This window comes from Odocoileus virginianus, chromosome 16, assembly GCF_023699985.2.
Source record: "Odocoileus virginianus isolate 20LAN1187 ecotype Illinois chromosome 16, Ovbor_1.2, whole genome shotgun sequence".
Lineage (NCBI taxonomy): Eukaryota > Metazoa > Chordata > Mammalia > Artiodactyla > Cervidae > Odocoileus > Odocoileus virginianus.
In genome coordinates, this window is record NC_069689.1 from 43,444,219 (window position 1) to 43,465,492 (window position 21,274).

The following is a 21,274-nucleotide window of genomic DNA, read 5'->3' on the forward strand; positions in this document are numbered from 1 at the left end:
TGATACCAAATAGGAAAAGGAGTACATCAAGGCTATATATTGTCATTCTGATTATTTAACTTATATGCAGAGTACATCATGCAGAATGTCAGACTGGATGAAGCACAAACTGGAATTAAGATTGCCAGGTGAAGTATCAATAACCTCAGATATGCATATGATACCACCCTTATGGCCGAAAGTGAAGAGGAACTAAAAAGCCTCTTAATGAAAGTGAAAGAGGAGAGTGAAAAAGTTGGCTTAAAGCTCAACATTCAGAAAGCTAAGATTATGGCATCCAGTTCCATCACTTCATGGCAAATAGACAGGAAAACAATGGAAACAGTGAGAGACTTTATTTTCTTGGGCTCCAAAATCACTGCAGATGGTGACCACAGCCATGAAATTAAAAGACGCTTGCTTCTTGCAAGAAAAACTATGACTGACCTAGGCAACATATTAAAAAACAGAGACATTACTTTGCTAACAAAGGTCCATCTAGTCAAAGCTGTGGTTTTTTCAGTAGTCATGTATGGATGTGAGAGTTGGACTATAAAGAAAGATGAGCACCAAAGAATTGATGCTTTTGAACTGTGGTGTTGGAGAAGACTCTTGAGTGTCCCCTTGGACTGCAAGGAGAGCCAATCAGTCAATCCTAAAGATCAGTCCTGCATATTCATTGGAAGGATTGATGCTGAAGCTGAAGCTCCAATACTTTGGCCACCTGATGCAAAGAACTGATTGATTTGAAAAGACCCTGATGCTGGGAAAGATTGAAGGCAGAAGAAGGGGACGACAGAGGATGAGATGGTTAGATGGCATCACCAACTCAATGGACATGAGTTTGTGCAAGCTCCAGGAGTTGGTGATGGACAGGGAGGCCTGGCGTGTTGCAGTCCGTGGGTTCGCAAAGCATTGGACATGACTGAGTGACTGTACTTAACTGAACTGATTATTAAACATCATTTATCATGTGTCAGGAAGTAGGCTAGGCATATTAGTAATAACAATAGCTTAACACTGGTTGCTTAGTTCATACCAGGCACTATATCATAATTTTTCATAAGCTGTCTTCAGTATTTTTACATTTGGAGGCAAGTTTTGTTATTCCCATTTTATGGGTGAAGATATTAAGACTCCTTGAGTTAAGTGACATACCTGAACTTTTAGCCATCCAACAAGTGGCATAATCAGGAGATTCACTTAGGTTTGTTTCTGACTCCAGACTGTGCATTCTTTCCAAACTGTTATACCAAATGTTTTTCTTCTCAGATGTCAGTCACCTTAACAAGTGTTTTATTTCTTTTGGCAGCTGGCGATTTACATTTTACCTAATTATTACCATTGCTGGAATTGCATTTCTTTATGATGTAAGTTTTCTTTCTGATATACCTTTGACTGTAATTTGTCTTTAATTTTAAAAATTCCTGCTTATGAATCCCTTGAGATATACTGTCAATAAGGTAACCAGCTTTTAAACCTCTACTCACTCTAATCACTTGTTTATGAAGACTTTCACTACTTGCCCATAAGAAATCAAATCTCTCCTTATCATATTCCCTTTGCATTGTCTGTTATAGTAATTATTAAATGATTATCTCATTAAGTGATGTATAAAATTAATAGTAAATTGTTAACAGAAAAAAAGATAACTAGCTTTTGGGGATGTCTCTTAAGATTGTTTTAAGATTTCTCTTAAGATATTTTGTTGCTATGAATATTTCAAGATTTTTTATTGCTACAGAAGCAGTAATCTAATTGGTCCAGAAACAATTTCATTAGAAGAGGTACTTGTTTGAAATAAATAATTTCCTTTGAGAATCAGGACTATTATTGATCCCAGACTCACTAGAACTCTTGCATGTCACAGAGGTATTGTATAAGAACAAGTAGAAATATCTGCAGAATGAGGGAGATACTGCTGGGGGAGCAGGAATATGATGAAAGTATTTCACTGTGCATGTTTCCTCCCTATCAGTGACATCAGGAAGGGCTTAGGTTTCTGCTGAAATCAGCCTTTGACTCTGAACAAAGTTTCTCTTGGTTGCTTGCTTTTTTCAGAAACCTTGGGTATATGACCTGTGGGAAGTTTGGAATGGCTATCCCAGACAGGTAAGTCCCCCTGATATAGTCCCTCCCCTCCTTAGCAGCTTGCTCCCTGAGTTCGGTGTGAGTCCCTTCCTGCTCTCTGTCTACTTTCATGCAGTCCTTAGCACTTTGTCTACTGGAGCTTACTCATTCGTGTTCGTTATTTACCCATCACTTGTCTAATTCCTTTACTTTGTTTATGGTTAATGTAATTATATATTTAAATTTACCATCTTGCTATTTATTTTCTACTTGTATCACTGGATGCATTTCCTTTTTTGGTACTCTCATTACTTTTTTTATAGGACAGTGAAGTTTTTAAAATTATTATGTTTTAAATTTTTTAAATTAATTAATTAATTTTACTTTACAATATTGTATTGGTTTTGCCATACATTGACTTGAATCCTCCATGGGTGTACATGTGTTCCCCATCCTGAACCCCCCTCCCACCTCCCTCCCCATCCCATCCCTCTGGGTCATCCCAGTACACCAGCCCTGAGCACCCTGTATCACACATAGAACCTGGACTGGTGATCTGTTTCACATATGATAATTTACGTGTTTCAAGGGCATTCTCCCATATCATCTCGCCCTTGCCCTCTCCCACAGAGTCCAAAAGACTGTTCAATACATCCGTGTCTCTCTTGCTGTCTCACATACAGGGTTATCATTACCATCTTTCTAAATTCCATGTATATGTGTTAGTATATTGTATTGGTGTTTTTCTTTCTGGCTTATAATAGGCTCCAGTTTCATCTAACTCATTAGAACTGATTCAAATGTATTCTTTTTAATGGCTGAGTAATAGTCCATTGTGTATATATACCACAGCTTTCTTCTCCATTCATCTGCTGATGGACATCTAGGTTGCTTCCATGTCCTGGCTATTATAAAGAGTGCTGCAATGAACATTAGGGTTCAAATTATTACTTTATTTCTTCCCTTATATTAGCTTTTCAGTTATGCAGGCATTAGTGGTAAAGAACCTGCTTGTCAGTGAAGGAGATAAGAGATATGGGTTCAATTCCTGGGTTAGGACGATTCCCCTGGAGGAGGGCATGGCAGCCTACTCCAGTATTCTTGCCTGGAGAATGCCATGGACAGAGGAGCCTGGCGGGCTATAGTCCATAGAGTCTGAAAGAGTCAAACACGACTGAAGTGACTTAGCATGCATGCACACATTCTTTCAGTAGTTTTCCCTGACATTACCTTTTGCACTCTTCAGTTATTGGAGTCTAATACAAACTAATGCTCTTACCTCTTTCCCGTCAGTGAAAGGCCATCAGACTGCACCTGTGTCCTCCTTGAGATGTTTAAAGCTTTCAGGTCATGACTGTAACTGATCTGTAAATGTCGGTGTGCCCTCTCCTCTCTGGCCCTGGCGCCTTGCACTTCCACACCTCCATCTGGCGCTACTATCCTCACGGCTGAAGGAGCCCCTTTGGCTTGCTTGTCTGGAAATATCATTTTATCCTATTTTTTAAAAGTTTTCCTGGGCATAGAATTCTGGGTTACTAGTTACTTTCTTTGAGCACTTCAAAGATGTCATCCCTTTGTCTTCTGGATCCCCTCAGTTTCTTTAACTCAGTTGTCCATTTTATTTTTGCTTCTTTGAATGATGTCTTTTTATTGCTCTGTTTTAAACATTTTGTATTTGTCTTTTAGCAGTATGATTGTGATAGGCATAAATGTCATCATCTTTGAATTTATCCTGCTTATTGTCCATAGTAATTCTTGAATATGTAGCTTGATGTCTTAAGTACATTTTGAAAAATTCTTAGCGGTTGCTTCTGTTCTTTTTTCTCTCTCGTCTCTTTCTGGAATTTCAATTTACAAGTGAGCTAATATGCTAGACTTTTACACTAGGTCCCAAGTCTCTTACATGCGTTTTCTCATATTTTCTATCCTCTGCCTCACTGCTTCAATCTATAGGAACACAGTTCTCCACAGATCTCTTGCATTTCTGCATGTCATATGAAGTGAACCACAGGCTGACTTCTGTTCTATATTGTCTTTTGAAGGATGTTTGTATGACAAACAAGCTTGGAAGATGGAGGCAGTCTCTCCTCTGGAACAGTGGATATACATATTATTGTCCATTATGAAAGATTTAGGTTCCCTATTTCGGGATTCCTCTCTGGTAACAAAACCCACTGCATGTGCAAATGTCAGTTCAGTTCAGTTGCTCAGTCATGTCCAACTCTTTGTGACTCTATGGACTGCAGCACGCCAGGCGTCCCCGTCCATCACCAACTCCTGGAGCTTACTCAAACTCATGTCCATTGAGTCAGTGATGCCATCCCAACCATCTCCTCCTCTGTCGTCCCCTTCTCCTCCCGCTTTCAATCTTTCCTAGCATCAGGGTCTTTTCAAATCAATCAGTTCTTCACATCAGGTGGCCAAAGTATTGGCGCTTCAGCTTCAGCATCAGTCCTTCCAATGAATATTCAGGACTGATTTCCTTTAGGATAGACTGGTTGGATCTCCTTGTAGTCCAAGGGACTCTAAAGAGTATTCTCCACAGTTCAAAAGCATCAATTCTTTGGCACTCACCTTTCTTTATAGTCCAACTCTCACATCCATACATGACTACTGGAAAAACCATAGCTTTGACTAGATCGACCTTTATTGGCAAAGTAATGTCTCTGCTTTTTAATATGCTGTCTAGGTTGATCATAGTTTTTCTTCCAAGGAGCAAGTGTCTTTTAATTTCATGGCTGCAGTCACCATCTCCAGTGATTTTGGAGCCCCCAAGATAGTCTGTCACTGTTTCCATTGTTTCCCCATCTATTTCCCATGAAGTGATTGGACTGGATGCCGTAATCTTAGTTTTCTGAATGTTGAGCATTAAGCCAACTTTTTCACTCTCCTCTTTCACTTTCCTCAAGAGGCTCTTTAGTTCTTCACTTTCTGCCATAAGGGTGGTGTCATCTGCATATCTGAGGTTATTGACATTTCTCCTGGCAATCTTGATTCCAGCTTGTGCTTCATTCAGCCTAACATTTCGCCTGATATACTCTGCATAGAAGTTAAATAAGCAGGGTGACAATATACAGCCTTGACAATATACTCCTTTCCCAATTTAGAACCAGTTTTGTTCCATGTCCAGTTCTGTTACTTCTTGACCTGCATACACATTTCTCAGGAGGCAGGTAAGGTGGTCTGGTATTCCTATCTCTTCAAGAATTTTCCAGTTTGTTGTGATCCACACAGTCAAAGGCTTTGGCATAGTCAATAAAGCAGAAGTAGATGTTTTTCTGGAACTCCCTTGATTTTTTGATGATACAGTGGGTGTTGGCAATTTGATCTCTAGTTCCTCTACCTTTTCTAAATGCAACTTGAACCTGGAAGTTCTTGGTTCTTGTACAGTTGAAGCCTGACTTAGAAAATTTTGAATATTATTTTGCTAGTGTGTGAGAGAGTAGAAATGTGTGGTAGTTTGAGCATTCTTTGGCATTGCCTTTCTTTGGGAATGGAATGAAAACTAACTTTTTCCAGTCCTGTGGCCACTGCTGAGTTTTCCAAATTTGCTGGCATATTGAGTGCAACACTTTCGCAGCATCATCTTTTAGGATTTGGAATAGCTCAATTGGAATTCCATCATCTCCAGTAGCTTTATTTGTAGTGGTGTTTCCTAAGGCCCACTTGACTTCTCATTCCAGGGTGTCTGACTCTAGGTGAGTGATCACACCATCGTGGTTATCTGGATCTTGAAGATCTTTTTTGTATAGTTCTATGTATTCTTACCACCTCTTCTTAATATCTTCTCCTTCTGTTAGGTCCATGCCATTTCTGTCCTTTATATTGTGCCCATCTTTGCATGAACTGACCCTTTTGTTTAGCCATGGGAATTGGAATGGGAGAACTGGCCCAAATATTGTTAATCTGGCAACTATAGTACTGTGAAAAATAAACTATCCTTTATCTCTGACCCAGGAGTCTCATATATCCTACCAGCATTCATGAAACTGTGGCAAGATAACTTGCAAGTAGAGTAAAATCACAGACACTTCACAGCTCTGGATATTTTCTACTTCATGTCCTCCAGATCACTAGTACATTTTTCAGCAGTGTCTAATCTGCTTTGAAACACATCCTTTGAGTTCTCAATTTTAGTTATGGTATTTTTCAGTTCTCAAATTTTCACTTAATTCTTTTTCATGGATTCCAGTTCTCTATTAAAAATTCTCACTAATTTTTAAAAATAACCTTAAAAACCTAGTTAATTTTAAAAGTCATTTTAAAGTCATAGCCTGATAAATCCAATATCTTGATCAAGTGTTTTCTTTCTTATTCCTGTCCCCTTTTGCTTGATAACTTTTGGTTGAATGATAGACATTGCATATGAAAAATTATACTTAGGAATGATATTATCTACCCCCCTGAATGGACTTATTTTCGCTTCTGTTAAGCAGTTAGAGTTGAGACAGATCATCTTAAGTTTTATATGTTTTGAAGTGATTTTATGTGAATTCCAGTCTTTGTAAGGGCAGATATTTTTATATATAACTCATCTGTATTTCTAGGGAATTCTCTTACAGTGGTTTTAAATAAAAGGTTATAGTATTTACCAGGACTCCTTTTCCTTGGCTGGCCCTGAACATCAGTTTGCTTCCTCGCACTATAAGATTGCCAAAAGTCCTACTTAACTTCTGCTTAGAAATTTGAGCTGATGTTTTCTAGAAACTCTCTTTTATTTATTTCAACTGCACTTTTTCTTTGTTTGAAATGACATTGTGTTTGAATATCTAGATATTTTCTTTTCACTATATTTTTAAGATAAAGGAATGATTATACCTCAGAGAATATAGAGAGTATAGAGTCTCTGGGCTCAATAGTGCTTGTAAATCAGCAAACATGGACTTTATGCTATACATAGGTGTAGTTTTCTTTGAAATTATCCTGTATAGGGTCTGTAGTACTTCTTGAATTAAGGATGCACTAGAAATAAAAGATTACATTTAATGCATTTTTCTTCTCTTTGAAATTTTGGCTCCATGGGATGCTTCAGGGTGCTTTGGTTGTTCCTTGGTACCTTCAAACAGATATTATCTGTACTTTTCCATATTTTTGAAGTAATTCTCACTAGGAGGGTTAGTCTCATACAGACTTGTTTGTCATAGAAGAAAGCAGAAGTTCTCTTTCTTTTATGGCCTTATCAAGGATGATGAGTTGATCAGAAAACTATTAGATTTAATGTATTAGCCTTACTCTTCACTTCTCAGGTGTGTCAGTTTATGCTGGTGCATAATAAATCATCACCAAAACTTAGTACTTTAAAACAACAACCATTTATTTGTTTATGATATGGATTAGCAATTTGGGCTAGGCACAGCCAAGCAGTTCTTTTCCATCTGGTGTTAGCTGAGTTCATTAATGTATTTTCAGTTAGTTGACAGGCTGATTAGGGGATAGCACATGTGCCCTCGTTTGTATTTTTGTCAGTGGACATCTTGATTCTCTACTTTGTGGCCTCCAGCAGGGTAGCTCAGGTTTCTTGTTGTTTTTCAGTTGCCCAGTCATGTCCACTGTTTTGAGACCCCTTGGACTGCAGCACACCAGGCCTCCCTGTCCCTCACCATCTCCCAAAGTTTGCCCAAGTTCATGTCCATTGCATTGGTGATGCCATCCAGCCATCTCATCCTCTGATACCCTCTTCTCCTTCTGCCCTCAGTCTTTCCCAGAAACAGAGTCTTCTCCAATGAGTCGGCTGTTTGTATCAGACAACCAAAATACTGGATTCTTCAGGGTCAGTCCTTCCAATGATTATTCGGGGTTGATTTCCTTTAAGATTGACTGGTTTGGTCTCCTTGCTCTCCAAGGGATTTTCAGAAGTCTTCTGTAGCATCAGAGTTCAAAGGCATCAATTCTTTGGCACTCTGTCTTCTATATGGTCAAGTTCTCACAACCATATATGACACTGGGAAGACCATAGCATTGACTATGTGGCTTTTGATGGCAGAATAACGTCTCTGCTTTTCAACATACTGTCTAGGTTTCTCATAACTTTCCTGCCAAGAAGCAATTGTCTTCTGTTTTCATGGCTGTAGTCACCATTCTCAGTGATTTTAGAGCCTAAAAAGAGGAAATCTGTCACTTTTTCCACCTTTTCCTCTTCTATTTGCCATAAAGTAACGGGGCCGGATGCCATGATCTTTGTTTTCTTAATATTTAGTTTTAAGCTGGCTTTTTCACTCTCCTCTTTCACCCTCATCAACAGGCTTTTTAGTTCCTCTTCACTTTATGCTATTAGAGTGGTATCATCCACATGTCTGAGGTTGTTGATATTTCTCCCACCTACCTGATTCCAGTTTGTAACTCATCCAGCCCGGCATTTCTCATTATGGGCTCAACATATAGGTTAAGCAAACAGGGTAACAACAGACCTCCCTGTCGTACTCCTTTCTAAATCTTGAACCAATCAGTTGTTCCATATAGGGTTCTAACTGTTTCTTCTTGACCAGCATACAGGTTTCATAGGAGACAGGTAAGATGGTCTGGCATTCCCATCTCTTTAAGAGCTTTCTGCAGTTTATTGTGATCCACACAGTCAAAGGCTTTAGTCTCAGGTTTCTTACTTGGTGCTTATGAGGTCTCTGATTGCATCGTATTTGCTATGTCCCCTTGACCAATGCCCAGAATTCAAATTCCTGGTCAGGTTGGAGGCGAGTTTACCAGGACATGAATATGAGGTGAGATTCATTGAGGGCATTAACATTACAACCCATCACACCACGTAATATAATGTCTCAGCTTATCTAAAAGAAGCACACCACCCCTTGCTTTAAAGAAAACTCTAGCCGTAGGAATCTCATTCTATTTTTTAGGAGACATTTTTAGACTACCTAAATAATCGTATATATTTTACTACTGTCCCATTTGAGAATGGGCCAATTTGGGTCACCAGTTTGTCACTGGAAAAGAGGTTAGGACAGTTTCTGGTCTTACATTGAGATCTTTAATCCGTTTTGAGTTTATTTTTGTGTATGGTGTTAGAAAGTGTCCTAGTTTCATTCTTTTACAGGTGGTTGACCAGTTTTCCCAGCACCACTTGTTAGACCAGAAACTATCAAACTCCTAGAGGAGAACATAACACATATATATGGACTTTAGAAAGATGGTAATGATAACCCTATATGCAAAACAGAAAAAGAGACTCAGATATATAGAACAGACTTGTGGACTCTGGGAGAAGGCAAGGGTGGGATGTTTCAAGAGAACAGCATTGAAACATGTATATTATCTAGGGTGAAACAGATCACCAGCCCAGATTGGGTGCATGAGACAGGTGCTCGGGCCTGGTGCACTGGGAAGACCCAGAAGGATCGGGTGGAGAGGGAGGTGGGAGGGGGGACTGGGATGGGGAATACATGTAAATCCATGGCTGATTCATTTCAATGTATGACAAAAACTACTGTAATGATGTAAAGTAATTAGCCTATAAAAAAAAATCGACAAAATTAAAAAAAAAAAAGAGGTTAGGACATCAGATTTAAGTAGTACTCAATAAACATAAAACAAGGTATTTTGTTGAGCCAGCAAAACAACTTTTCCATCTAATTTAACTCTCAGTCAACTAAAAGAGTGCAGTTACACCTGTGGTAGTTTTATTAAATTTTAAACAAGACATTTAACTTGATTTTGGAATTCTTGTCCCCCTTTTTAGAAAGAAAATGCCTCAAAATATTGTCTCTAATTCCTTATCAGAAGTTGGAATGTAAAACATTATTATTTGAGAGGAATTTGTGGTATAAAAGCTTCCCTGGTGGCTCAGCTGGTATCAGAATCCAGCTGAGAATCCCCCTGCAATGTGGGAGAATTGGGTTCGATCCTTGGGTTGGGAAGATCCCCTGGAGAAGGGAAAGGCTACCCACTCTAGTATTCTGGCCTGGAGAATTCCATGGACTGCATAGCCAAATAGGTATAAATAATATTTTTAATCCTTAAAATGAGTTGTTTATATGGTGGCATTAAAATAGTGAATACTCTTATTTTCCTCAGCCCTTGCTGCCATCCCAGTACTGGTACTACATTTTGGAGATGAGTTTTTATTGGTCTCTCTTATTTAGCCTTGGCTCTGATATCAAGAGGAAGGTAAGTGTCTTATTTACAAAGCTGCTTTATCCATTTTTTTCAAAAATGTTCATCCCCCTTCCCCAAATCTAATCTTTAAATTATATTTTTTTGTGTTCTTAGTTCTTGTTGATAGTTTTTTTTTTTTTACTTTTATAGCACATAGAATAGTGCAAATATACTCACTCTTTGGTTACTTGATAATTTGTAGTGAAATATTATAAAAACTTTAACTTTGGAGTTCCACTCTTGTTCGATGACAAAAGGACTCTCCTTTATGATGTCTGTTTGTTTCTCTTGGTTTGGGAATTTAGTGTTCTTCAGTGCAAAGAAAGTGCTAGTAGTTTTAATTCTACAACCATATCTTTTAGTTGATTACAGACTACTTTATTCTTTGATGTATTCAGTGGCTCTGAAAAGATTTTTTTTTGCTCTGCACTCTCCGTGCAGTCAGACTTTCTTGTGTGCATGAGTGGTACAGGTCAAATGAAAAATACTCTTGGCATGTACTATGTTATGTTCTACATAAAAGATCCGTTTGTAGCAGAATTCGTATGATAAATAAAATTAAGTGGGATTCGTATTAAGGAGCTAAAACCAAGCTGGCTTGACTGAACGGTGTTTACGTGATGGTGCACATGATCTACCACTAAGGGGCCCAGTCAGCTGCTCAGCTGAAGATCTAAAGGAAACTTACAGAGTAAACCACGAGAACATAGTGTGGAAAATCTGGTTCAAATGATTTCCTTTTCCAGAAAACTTGATCGCTATAGTTTAATTATTATTAACTTAGTTTAGGCTAAGAATATATCACATTTTAATTGAGGCATTTTCTCAAGGGATAGAATCGAAAATAATCATTATTTAGAAGGTCTTAATAGACAGACTCAGGTAGGATGACCCCGTAATCATCCTTTTCCCACTTTTGAGCCTTTGATTTTTTTCAATAGTTGCTTTCTCTTTATTATATACAGGTCCATAGCACCTTTCAAAAAATTAAATATAGATTTAACTCACATATTTAAAAATATATTTTTTCAGAGACAAAAAACTGTTAAGAATTGGGTAAAGCACAGGCTCTGAAGTCACACTGCCTGAGTGTAGATCCTGTCTTCCCCACTCATTAACATTTTGAGCTAGTTGATTATATTCACTCAACTTAATCTCCTCATATATAGAGTTAAAAATAGTTTCTATCTCCTCCAGTTGTGAGGATTAAACAAGTTAATCCATATAAACCACTTTCTGGTATATAGAAAGTACTCAATAAATTAGGCTGCTATTGTTCCTTTTTTTTTTTTTTTTTTACTTCGGCTACAAGGAAACTGAAATTTTAAGTTTTTTTAAAAGCATTAAAAAAAATTTTTTTTAACATGAAGTCAAGTGGGCCTTAGGAAGCATTACCACGAACAAAGCTAGTGGAGGTGATGAAATTCAGGTTGAACTATTTCAAATTCTAAAAGATGATGCTGTGAAAGTGCTGCACTCAATATGCCAGCAAATTTGGAAAACTCAGCAGTGGCCACAGGACTGGAAAAGGTCAGTTTTCATTTCAATCCTAAAGAAAGTCAATGGCGAAGAATGTTCAAACTACCGCACAATTGCACTCATTTTATGTGCTAGTAAAAAATGCTCAAAATTCTCCAAGCCAGGCTTCAACAATTTGTGAACCGGGAACTTCCAGATGTTCAAGCTGGTTTTAGAAAAGGCAGAGAAACCAGAGATCAAATTGCCAACATCCACTGTATCATCAAAAAAGCAAGAGAGTTCCAGAAAAACATCTACTTCTGCTTTATTGCCTACACCAAAGCCTTTGACTGTGTGGATCACAACAACCTGTGCAAAATTCTTAAAGAGATAGGAATACCAGACTGCCTTACCTGCTTCCTGAGAAATCTGTATGCAGGTCAAGAAGCAACAGTTAGAACCAGACATGGAACAACAGACTGGTTCCTAATTAGGAAAGGAGTATGTCAAGGCTGTATATTGTCACCCTGCTTATTTAACTTCTGTGCAGAGTACATCATGAGAAACGCTGGGCTGGAAGAACACACGCTGGAATCAAGATTGCCAGGAGAAATATCAATAACCTCAGACATGCAGATGATACAACTCAAAAGGCAGAAAATGAAGAGGCTGTTTAGAGTCTCTTGATGAAAGTGAAAGAGGAGACTGAAAAATCTGGCATAAAACTCAACTTTCAATAAAACTAAGATCATGGCATCTGGTCCCATCACTTCATTGCAAATAGACGGGGAAACGATGGAAACAGAGACTTTATTTTCTTGGGCTCCAAAATCACTGCAGATGGTGACTGCAGCCATGAAATTAAAAGATGCTTGCTCCTTGCAAGAAAAGCTATGATCAACCTAGGCAGCATTTTAAAAAGCAGAGACATTACTTTGCTGACAAAGGTCCATGTAGTCAAAGCTATGGTTTTTCCAGTAGTCATGTATGGATGTGAGATTTCTTTCTATAAAGAAAGCTGAGCACTGAAGAATTGATGGTTTTGAACTGTGGTGTTGAAGACTCTTGAGAGTCTCTTGGACTGTAGGGAGAGCAAACCAGTCCATCCTAAAGGAAATCAGTCCTGAGTATTCATTGGAAGGACTGATGCTGAAGCTGAAACTCCAATACTTTCGCCACCTGATGAACTGACTTATCAGAAAAGACCCTGATGCTGGGAAAGATTGAAGGCAATAGGAGAAGAGGACGACAGAGGATGAGATGGCAGGAAGGCATCACCAACTCGATGGAAATGAGTTTGTGTAAGCTCTGAGAATTGGTGATGAATAGGGAAGCCTGGTGTGCTGCAGTTCATGGGGTCACAAAGAGTCAGACACGCCTGAGCTACTGAACTGAACTGAAAAACCTTTTAATGAAGATATTCACATACCATACAACTCTTCTATCTAAAGTACATAATACAGTGGCTTTTAGTAAATTCGCAGGATTCTGCAGTCATCACTACAGTCAATTCTATTTCCATCAGCTCAGATAGAAATTCTGTACCCTTTAGTGGTTGCTCCCCATTTCTTCTAACCTCTACAGACCCAGACAGCTGCTAACCTACTTTTTGTTTCTATGCATTTGCCTCTTTTGGATATTTTATATAAATGTAGTCATACAATATTTGTGTTTTTTTGTATTAGGTTGATGCAAAAGTAATTGTGGTTTTGCGTTGTTGAACTTTCCCATTTGACATTGGAATACATTCTTAAATAAATTGTGATAATATTATACATCATTGTAATGCACATTTCTCACTGGTCTTTTTGCTAATGACTTATCACTTGCTGTTTTATTTTATATTTGTTTTAGACTAGGGAAATGATGTTAGGCAAAAAGAAAATTTTAAGTATTTTTCTTATTCGTGTTCAAAATGGGTCGTAAAGCAGCAGAGATAGCTCGCAAGGTCAATGACACATTTGGCCCAGGAAACTGCTAACGAATCTTCAGTGCAGCAGGGGTAAAGAAGAGGAGAGGAGAGGCAAAGGAGAGGAGAGCCTTGAAGATGAGGAGCGCAGTGGCCGGCCTTCAGAAGGTGACAAAGACCAACTGAAAGCAGTCATTGAAGCAGATCCTCTTACAACTACTTGAGAAGTTGCTGAAAAACTCAGTGTTGACCATTCTGTGGTCTTCTGGCATTTGAGGCAAATTGGAAAGGTGAAAAATCTCGATAAATGGTGCCTCATGAACTGACTGAAAATTTTTTTTTAAATCACTGTTTTCAAGTGTCATCTTCTTTTATTTTACACAACAACAATGAACCGTTTACTGATCAGTTTGTGACAAGTTATAAAAAGTGGATTTTATATGACAACCAGAAATGACCAGCTCAGTGGTTGGACTGAGAAGAAGCCCCAGATCACTTCCCAAAGCCAAACTTGCCCCAAAAGAAGTCATGGTCACTGTTTGGTGGTCTGCTGCTTGCCTGATCTACAGCATTCTGAATCCGAACAAAACCATTACATCTGAGAAGTATGCTCAGCAACCTAATGAGGTGCACCGAAAACTGCAATGCCTGCATCTGGCATTGGTCAACAGAAAGGGGCCAGTACTTCTCCATGACAAGGCCAAACTGGAGAATGTCGCACAACCAACACTGCAAAAGATGAACAAATTCGGTTATAAAGTTTTGCCTCATCGATCGTATTTTCCTGACCTCTCGCCAACTGACTACCACTTCTTCAAGCATCTCAACAACTTTTTGCAGGCAAAATGCTTCCGCAACCAGCAAGAGGCAGGAAATGCTTTTGAAGAGTTTGACAAATTGAAGCACAGATTTTTATGCTACAAGAATAAACAAACTTATTTTTCATTGGCAAAAATGTGTTGATTGTAATGGTTCCTATTTTGATTAATAAAGATGTGTTTGAGCTTAGTTATAATGATTTAAAATTCACAAAGACTTCAGTTACATTTGCACCAACCTGGCTTCTTTTATTTAGCATAATGTTTTCAAAGTTCATTCATGTTGTAGCATGCATCAGTATTTTATTCCTTTTTATTAATGAATAATATTCCATTATGTGGAAATATTACATTTTGTTTATCTGTTTATCAACTGATAGATATCTGGGTTGTTTCTGACTTTTGGGCTATTATGAATAATGCTACTGTGAGCATTTGTATGAAAATTTTTACATGAACATACATTTTAATTTTTCCCAGATATATACCTGGGGTGGAATTGCTATACTATGTAGTAGTCCTATGTATAACCTTTAGGGGAATTGTCAGACTATTCAACAAAGCAGGCATACCATTTTACATTCCTACCAGCAGTGTATAATAGTTCCAACTTCTCCACTTACTAGCCAGTGCTTATTTTTGTTTGCCGCTTTGTTTAGTATTAGCAAAATACTTCAATATTTCGCTAATGTAGTAATTCCACTTTTATTTGTTACTTATTTCATATGTAGTAACTTATTTTAATGGTTGTGTAATTTTATTACATCTGTCTTGGAATTAGGCAGGGAATTAACAATAAATGTAAATGTACATAGGAATATGCTTATGTATATGTATGTCTTGTCTGTGTGTGTAAAGTGTACATATATCCAATGTAGAGCAGTGGGAAGAACAGCAGATATTAGGACTTAGATGGCAACTGTTCAGTGTTACCTCAAAGTTAAATGACTTCATCAGTGAGGATAACACTTGTTCTATCTCTATCGTAAGAACTGTGTTTAAGGATGAAAGTGAAAGCATTTTAAAATTTCAAAATATGCAGATGTAAGTTGTTAGTTTTTAAATTATTATTGTTATCTATTCAACTGATTGGAAAATAGCTGCATGTACTTAATGGTGTCCATTTGCCCTCATTATGTAGGATTTTCTAGCGCATGTCATCCACCACCTGGCTGCTGTCAGTTTGATGAGCTTCTCTTGGTGTGCTAACTATATTCGCAGTGGGACCCTCGTGATGATTGTACATGATGTGGCTGACATTTGGCTAGAGGTAAACGTTTGCCATTAAAAAACTAATAACAGTACCATGTCCTGGGTTAACTGTGACTCTTTACAGGAAGAACTCTCTGTGAGTGATTTAGCGGAGCTCTCAGTTCTGAAAACACCTGAAGTCTGTGGATATCTCTAGGTCCCCAGATCTTTCAAGCTCAAAGAAGGGAAAGCTTTCAGTTTTTAGTTTCTAATCTTTTTTCTCCATGGTAGTCGAGAGAGAAGGGTTATTTTGTGGGATTCTATTTATGCAACTTGCATGCAGATATTAGCTTAGGAAGTAAGCTGAGATATCTGAAGAAAAAATGAATTCTCATCTTTTAAAAGGAAAACCTGGACTATGGCATTGTGGATTTTTAAAGCTGATTGGCTCCATATACTCACTTAAGCCAAAGCTAAATAGGCACTAAATGCTTGCACTGCCCTGCAGGGTTCCTCCTCCAGCTTTAAGGAATGGGAACTAATGTTTATTTAAATGATATTTATTTTCTAAGGAAGCAGTGTTTCAGAGCAGGAGACTTTAAAACAAGAGTCTTCCTAATCTCAAGCCATACAAAATATAAAAAACAAAGCAAAATTAGGATTGTTTTCTCTACCTGTTTCTGCTGTGTATTGGTTCTGTTTACCCTGAGACAGTGGGTCCTGCTATACTTAAAGCCATATTGTTCATTATTTACATATACTCATTTATAATGAAAGTGAAAGTTGCTCAGTCGGGTTTCCGACTCTTTGTGACCCCATGGACTGTACAGTCCATGAAATTCTCCAGGCCAGAATACTGGAGTGGGTAGCCTTTCCCTTCTCCAGGGGATCTTCCCAACCCAGGGATTGAACCCAGGTCTCCCACATTGCAGGTGATTCTTTACCAGCTGAGCCACAGGGGAAACCCAAGCGGGGGGAAATGATACTAACATATTGCATTCAGGATCACCTCTTAAAGGGCTAATAATTAAATATACATTAATATAGAAGAAATTTAGTTAATAAGATTTTGTTCTTTTAGATCAGGATTCAGCAAGTTCAGTTCAGTTCAGTCGCTCAGTTGTATCTGACTCTTTGCGACCCCATGGACTGCAGCACACCAGGCCTCCCTATCTATCATTAACTTCTGGAGTCCACTCAGACTCAAGTCCATTGATCGGTGATGCCATCCAACCATCTCATCTTCTGTAGTCCTCTTCTCCTCCTGCCTTCAGTCTTTCCCAGCATCAGGGTCTTTTCAAATGAGTCAGCCCTTCACATCAGGTGGCCAAAGTATTGGAGGTCAGCTTCAATGTCAGTCTTCCGATGAATATTCAGGACTGATTTCCTTTAGGATGGACTGATTGTATCTCCTTGTAGTCCAAGGGACTCTCAAGAGTCTTCTCAAACACCACAGTTCAAAAGCATCAATTCTTTGGTGCTCAGCTTTCTTTATAGTCCAACTCTCACATCCATACATGACTACTGGACAAACCATAGCCTTGCTGGATTCAGCAAACTTTTTGGCAAAAAGCCAGGTAGTAAATCTACATTTGTGGACTTCATATGATCTCTTGTCACATATTCTTTTTCTGTTGCTTTTCCTTTTCTTTTATACTCCTTTAAAAATGTGAAAACCATTCTTAACTCAAGGGGCTGAGCAGCTTTAGTCCCTAGGCTGAATTGTAATTTGCCAAACTCTGTTGCAGATGTAACCAGAAGTCATTTGAAGACATTTCAAAGCAACTGGCTACTGTTAAAATGGGCTAAGTACAGAAGAATTCTGCTTCTTGTATGTAACCATAATTAGACCTGTAAATCCAGTTCTAAGGGTAAAGATTATTATATGTGCTTCAGAGTAGCAAATGACTTAGCAGAAGGAGGATTATGCCAGTTCTTCCATGTGTTGCTCTCTAAATGTAGCCGTCTCTGTTATAATCACCTCCTCCTCCAATCATATCTCAGTAACCTTCCTGAAAATTAAGACCACATTGGCTGTGACTTTAAAACTTTATGCTACTCTGTTCTTCTAGCCCTCTAGTTCAACTGCCTTTGGTGTGTGTCCACCATAAAAACAGCTTCATTGTTACTAAAAGGGAGATTTAGGTGTTAGGACTGGGAATAAGCACCGTGTTGTTCCTGCCTAGCCTGACATTGATATGACATAGGTTCCCTAGGTGACCTGGACAAACCACTTAATGCTTTGTTTTCTATCCTCAACTGTAACATGAGAAGTCATATTTACACCTTAGGATATATTATGATATATATACATACATATATATTATGATATATATATACATTATGATATATATATATATATATATATATATATATATATATATTCATTACTGTTTGAAACTGTTCTGAGGTCCGCAGGTAAAAAGAAGGACAATAAAATGTCAAACTCAAGTCCCTACATGGGTAAACTGTGAGAACAGCTTCATGGTGTTAATGATCATGAATCATTCTTAATTTAAAAGTCATGATCTAACTTGAGGTTCAGTGAGCAAGGCCAGTACCTTCTATCAGCTGGTGGTAGAAACAACATTGAATAATAGTATAGGGCCTATTTTTGATGTTCTCCAGGAGTGCCTATTCCATAGCTTCTTTGAATATTTTGTTTTAGTGTTCGTCCTCTCAGTTAAGTTCTAATTCAACTCATCCAGACAGAGTACAAATTTTCCCCCTGTTTAGACCTTCCAAAAGGTGGAGACTGAACAAAAGAGTTATTGGGTCATTTTCTAGTTCTTTTTTTGCAAGGAAGAACAGCCTCAACATCTACAGTTTTCACTCACAGGCAGTCTTGTGCCTTCTTCATGTATCTTCATGATCCTCTTTTTCTACATGTTAAGCTTGGATCCAGGACCCAACACTTTAACAGTATCTTGACTGCAAAGGAGAGAGGTAACTGTCTGATATCCATCTTTGCACAGTCCAGGATAGGTGGCATGTACATGGGCCCAAAGAAGTGCTACTTTGCCAACTCAGGTGGCTCTCTTCACATCTATGCACATCTCCAGCTTCCTGCCAGGCCTGGCTGTGGACCCTTCAAACAGCTCCCTATATTCCAAGCCCTGTAAACTTCTGGCTTTCTCCCCTTACCCAAGTTGTTCCTCGCTGGCATGCCAGCCTTCCGTTTCAGCAGTGAAGGCTACTTCCTTTTGGGCCTCTGCTAACCCAATAGCCTGATCACATTCCTAGCCCTTGGTAAATAGGGAAAAGTATGGAAAATGCAGTGTAAACCATTCCTGAAGTGTAATAAGCTGCTTCTCTTGTTCTAGATGGACCTTGACTTTCCTGGGAGATTTCAGTTCTAAAACTGGCAGGCCTAAGCCACACTTCTGCCCAGCTTCCACCCCCAACTTCAGACACTTTCCCATTCAGCCTTGAGCTACACTGGATAATGCAAGAGAATCCTCATTACATTAATACCACATTAAACAGCACTTTCTGTAATTCTTTTTACACAACACAAATCATATGAACACTACAGACTAGCATGAAGTAAGCAGGAAGAATCAAGTGCTTGAAACTCTGCTTCAACCAGGTTAGGGCCCTAAGGGCTGCCTCCTAACTCCATTCTCTGTATCATCCGCCTGAAAGTAGCTGCCTTGATTGCAGCATGCCCAGCCCAGCCCAGGGCTTCACTCATATCCCAGCCTTTCTTCACTCCAGCTCTCCTCCCAGTTAAATGGAGGAATTCAATAAAAGTCAAGCTAACATACATGCTAAAAGCAGTTATGCTAATTTATAGTGCTTACGTAATACAAGAGTAATATTACAGTCATTCTAACTAATTTTTTTTTTTTTACTGAATAACTAATTTTTTAAATGTTGTATTATGTAAGGTTCCAAACATATGACAAGGTAAAGAATGTAATGGGCCCAATGGACCCACCATCAAGTTTTAATAGTTATTAATGTGGCCAATCTTATTTCATCTACTTCTTATCCATAACCCAACCCCCACCAAGATTTTGAAGCAAATCCCAGATATAATTTAACTTATAGATATTTAATTTTACATGACTGTCACCCTATCTGAATGCAATTTCTTTCTGTTTTCTCAGTCTGCTAAGATGTTTTCTTATGCCGGATGGAAGCAAACCTGTAACACCCTGTTTTTCATCTTCTCCACCGTGTTTTTGATCAGTCGCCTCATTATTTTTCCCTTCTGGTGAGTAGACAAGGTGCTATGCATGCCTTTGGTCACTATGCTGAAGTGGCCTTGCATGTTGTTCAGGTTGGAGCATTGCCCTTTTTTTCTCACATGGATCTCCAGCTATTTGTGCCAGGTTTAGCTGGACAGAAGAATGTGAAGGGGCCATTTTTATAGATAATTAAAACCACACCTTCCAGTGTGAAAGGCTTGCTACAAAGGAAGATAAAAGATGTGTGACCAATGGAAAGCAGCATCTCATACTCTGTGTCTGCTTTCGTGAACATGGATCTTTTTTGTGATTAACAACTTTTCCAGTTATTCAGTGAAATGTCATTGGTCAATTATCAGTTCTTTAAAAGAGAGGCAAATTCTGTGTTAAAATTGCAATAGTTATAACCACCATTAATTGAATGCCAGGCATTGGATTAGGCCCTTAATACATCTTGGCACTAGCTATACAGCAAACCATAAAGATGAGTGTCATCACTTCCACTTCACATTTGAGGAAACTGATGCTGATTTCATTCTTCATGATCTCTGGTCCTAACAGTGGTTTGGACCACTGGCTCTTGCTCAGTCTGTTGGTTTTATTTAGCCAAGAGCTGGCAATGCAGAACTTATGTTGTGTCTCTCCTGACAGCCTTTCCTTCAGCAAGTGTAATTTCCCACGTGTCGATTGACAGAAACCAGAGGAAAAATGTGAGGAAGACTTTGAGGGTTTGGAAAGAACAGCTTAAAACTAACTGTAGTTAATTTCAGGCGTTTCAGATACTCTCAACAGAAAAACTAGTGTTGTTGGAAGTCCTAGGTTCCAGGGGAAAGAGATGGAGACTCAGGATGGAGACACAAGATTCCTTGTGAGAGGAGAGCACACAGGAAGACTGCTTAGAGTGTTCAGTGGGTGCTGGCCACTCTGCAGAAGCCAGCTGTGCAGACTGGGTGTCTTGCTTAGATACTTTTTCTAGATAGGAACAGCAGAGTGCAGTGACGAATTTCATGGGTACAAGTCAGTCCTGGCTGCAGACTTATTACCTCTGCGATCTTGTACAGGTTAGATCAATTTTCTCTGCTTCAGTTTCTCATCTGTAAAATGTAAGGATTCTCACGAAGCTTAAGTAAGATAATAAATATTAAATAGCTTAGAACAGTGTCTGGAACATAGTAAAGACTCAGCAAATGCCAGCTGTTATTACTGAAATTATTAATGAATCTCTGAGAATTTGGAGTTTAATACAGAATCAAATTTGAGATGCATGTTTAAGATGCTCTTCTTGGTTTATGAATCATATTTATGAATCATATTACCATCACTTTCACTTTGGCTGATCAAATGTGTTTGTGAAATTAGAATATTGTACAATATTGATAGGATAAGAATTGACTTGCAGATAGCAGTTAAGTTGTGACTTTTTAGTGTGACTTTCATGGTGCTCTGAATCTAGCATATGCCCACTGCTTATTTTGTTTCAAAGGTACCATGTGTTCCAATTATCTATAGCTGTGTAACAAACATTTTAAAAAGCTTAGTGGCTTAACACAGTA

General features: G+C 38.5%; 1 protein-coding gene across 3 annotated transcripts in view; it reads left to right on the plus strand.

Annotated features, from left to right (window-relative positions):
• The window catches only part of CERS3 (ceramide synthase 3), a 153,421-nt gene that overhangs the window by 60,644 nt on the left and 71,503 nt on the right, over positions 1-21,274 (plus strand). For all 3 annotated transcript variants that reach the window (XM_070478140.1, XM_070478141.1, XM_070478142.1), the window contains exons 5-9: positions 1,292-1,349; positions 2,041-2,091; positions 10,072-10,164; positions 15,479-15,607; positions 19,641-19,747. In XM_070478140.1, the coding sequence (XP_070334241.1) occupies positions 1,292-1,349; positions 2,041-2,091; positions 10,072-10,164; positions 15,479-15,607; positions 19,641-19,747 (438 nt within the window). The remainder of the gene's footprint in view (positions 1-1,291; positions 1,350-2,040; positions 2,092-10,071; positions 10,165-15,478; positions 15,608-19,640; positions 19,748-21,274) is intronic.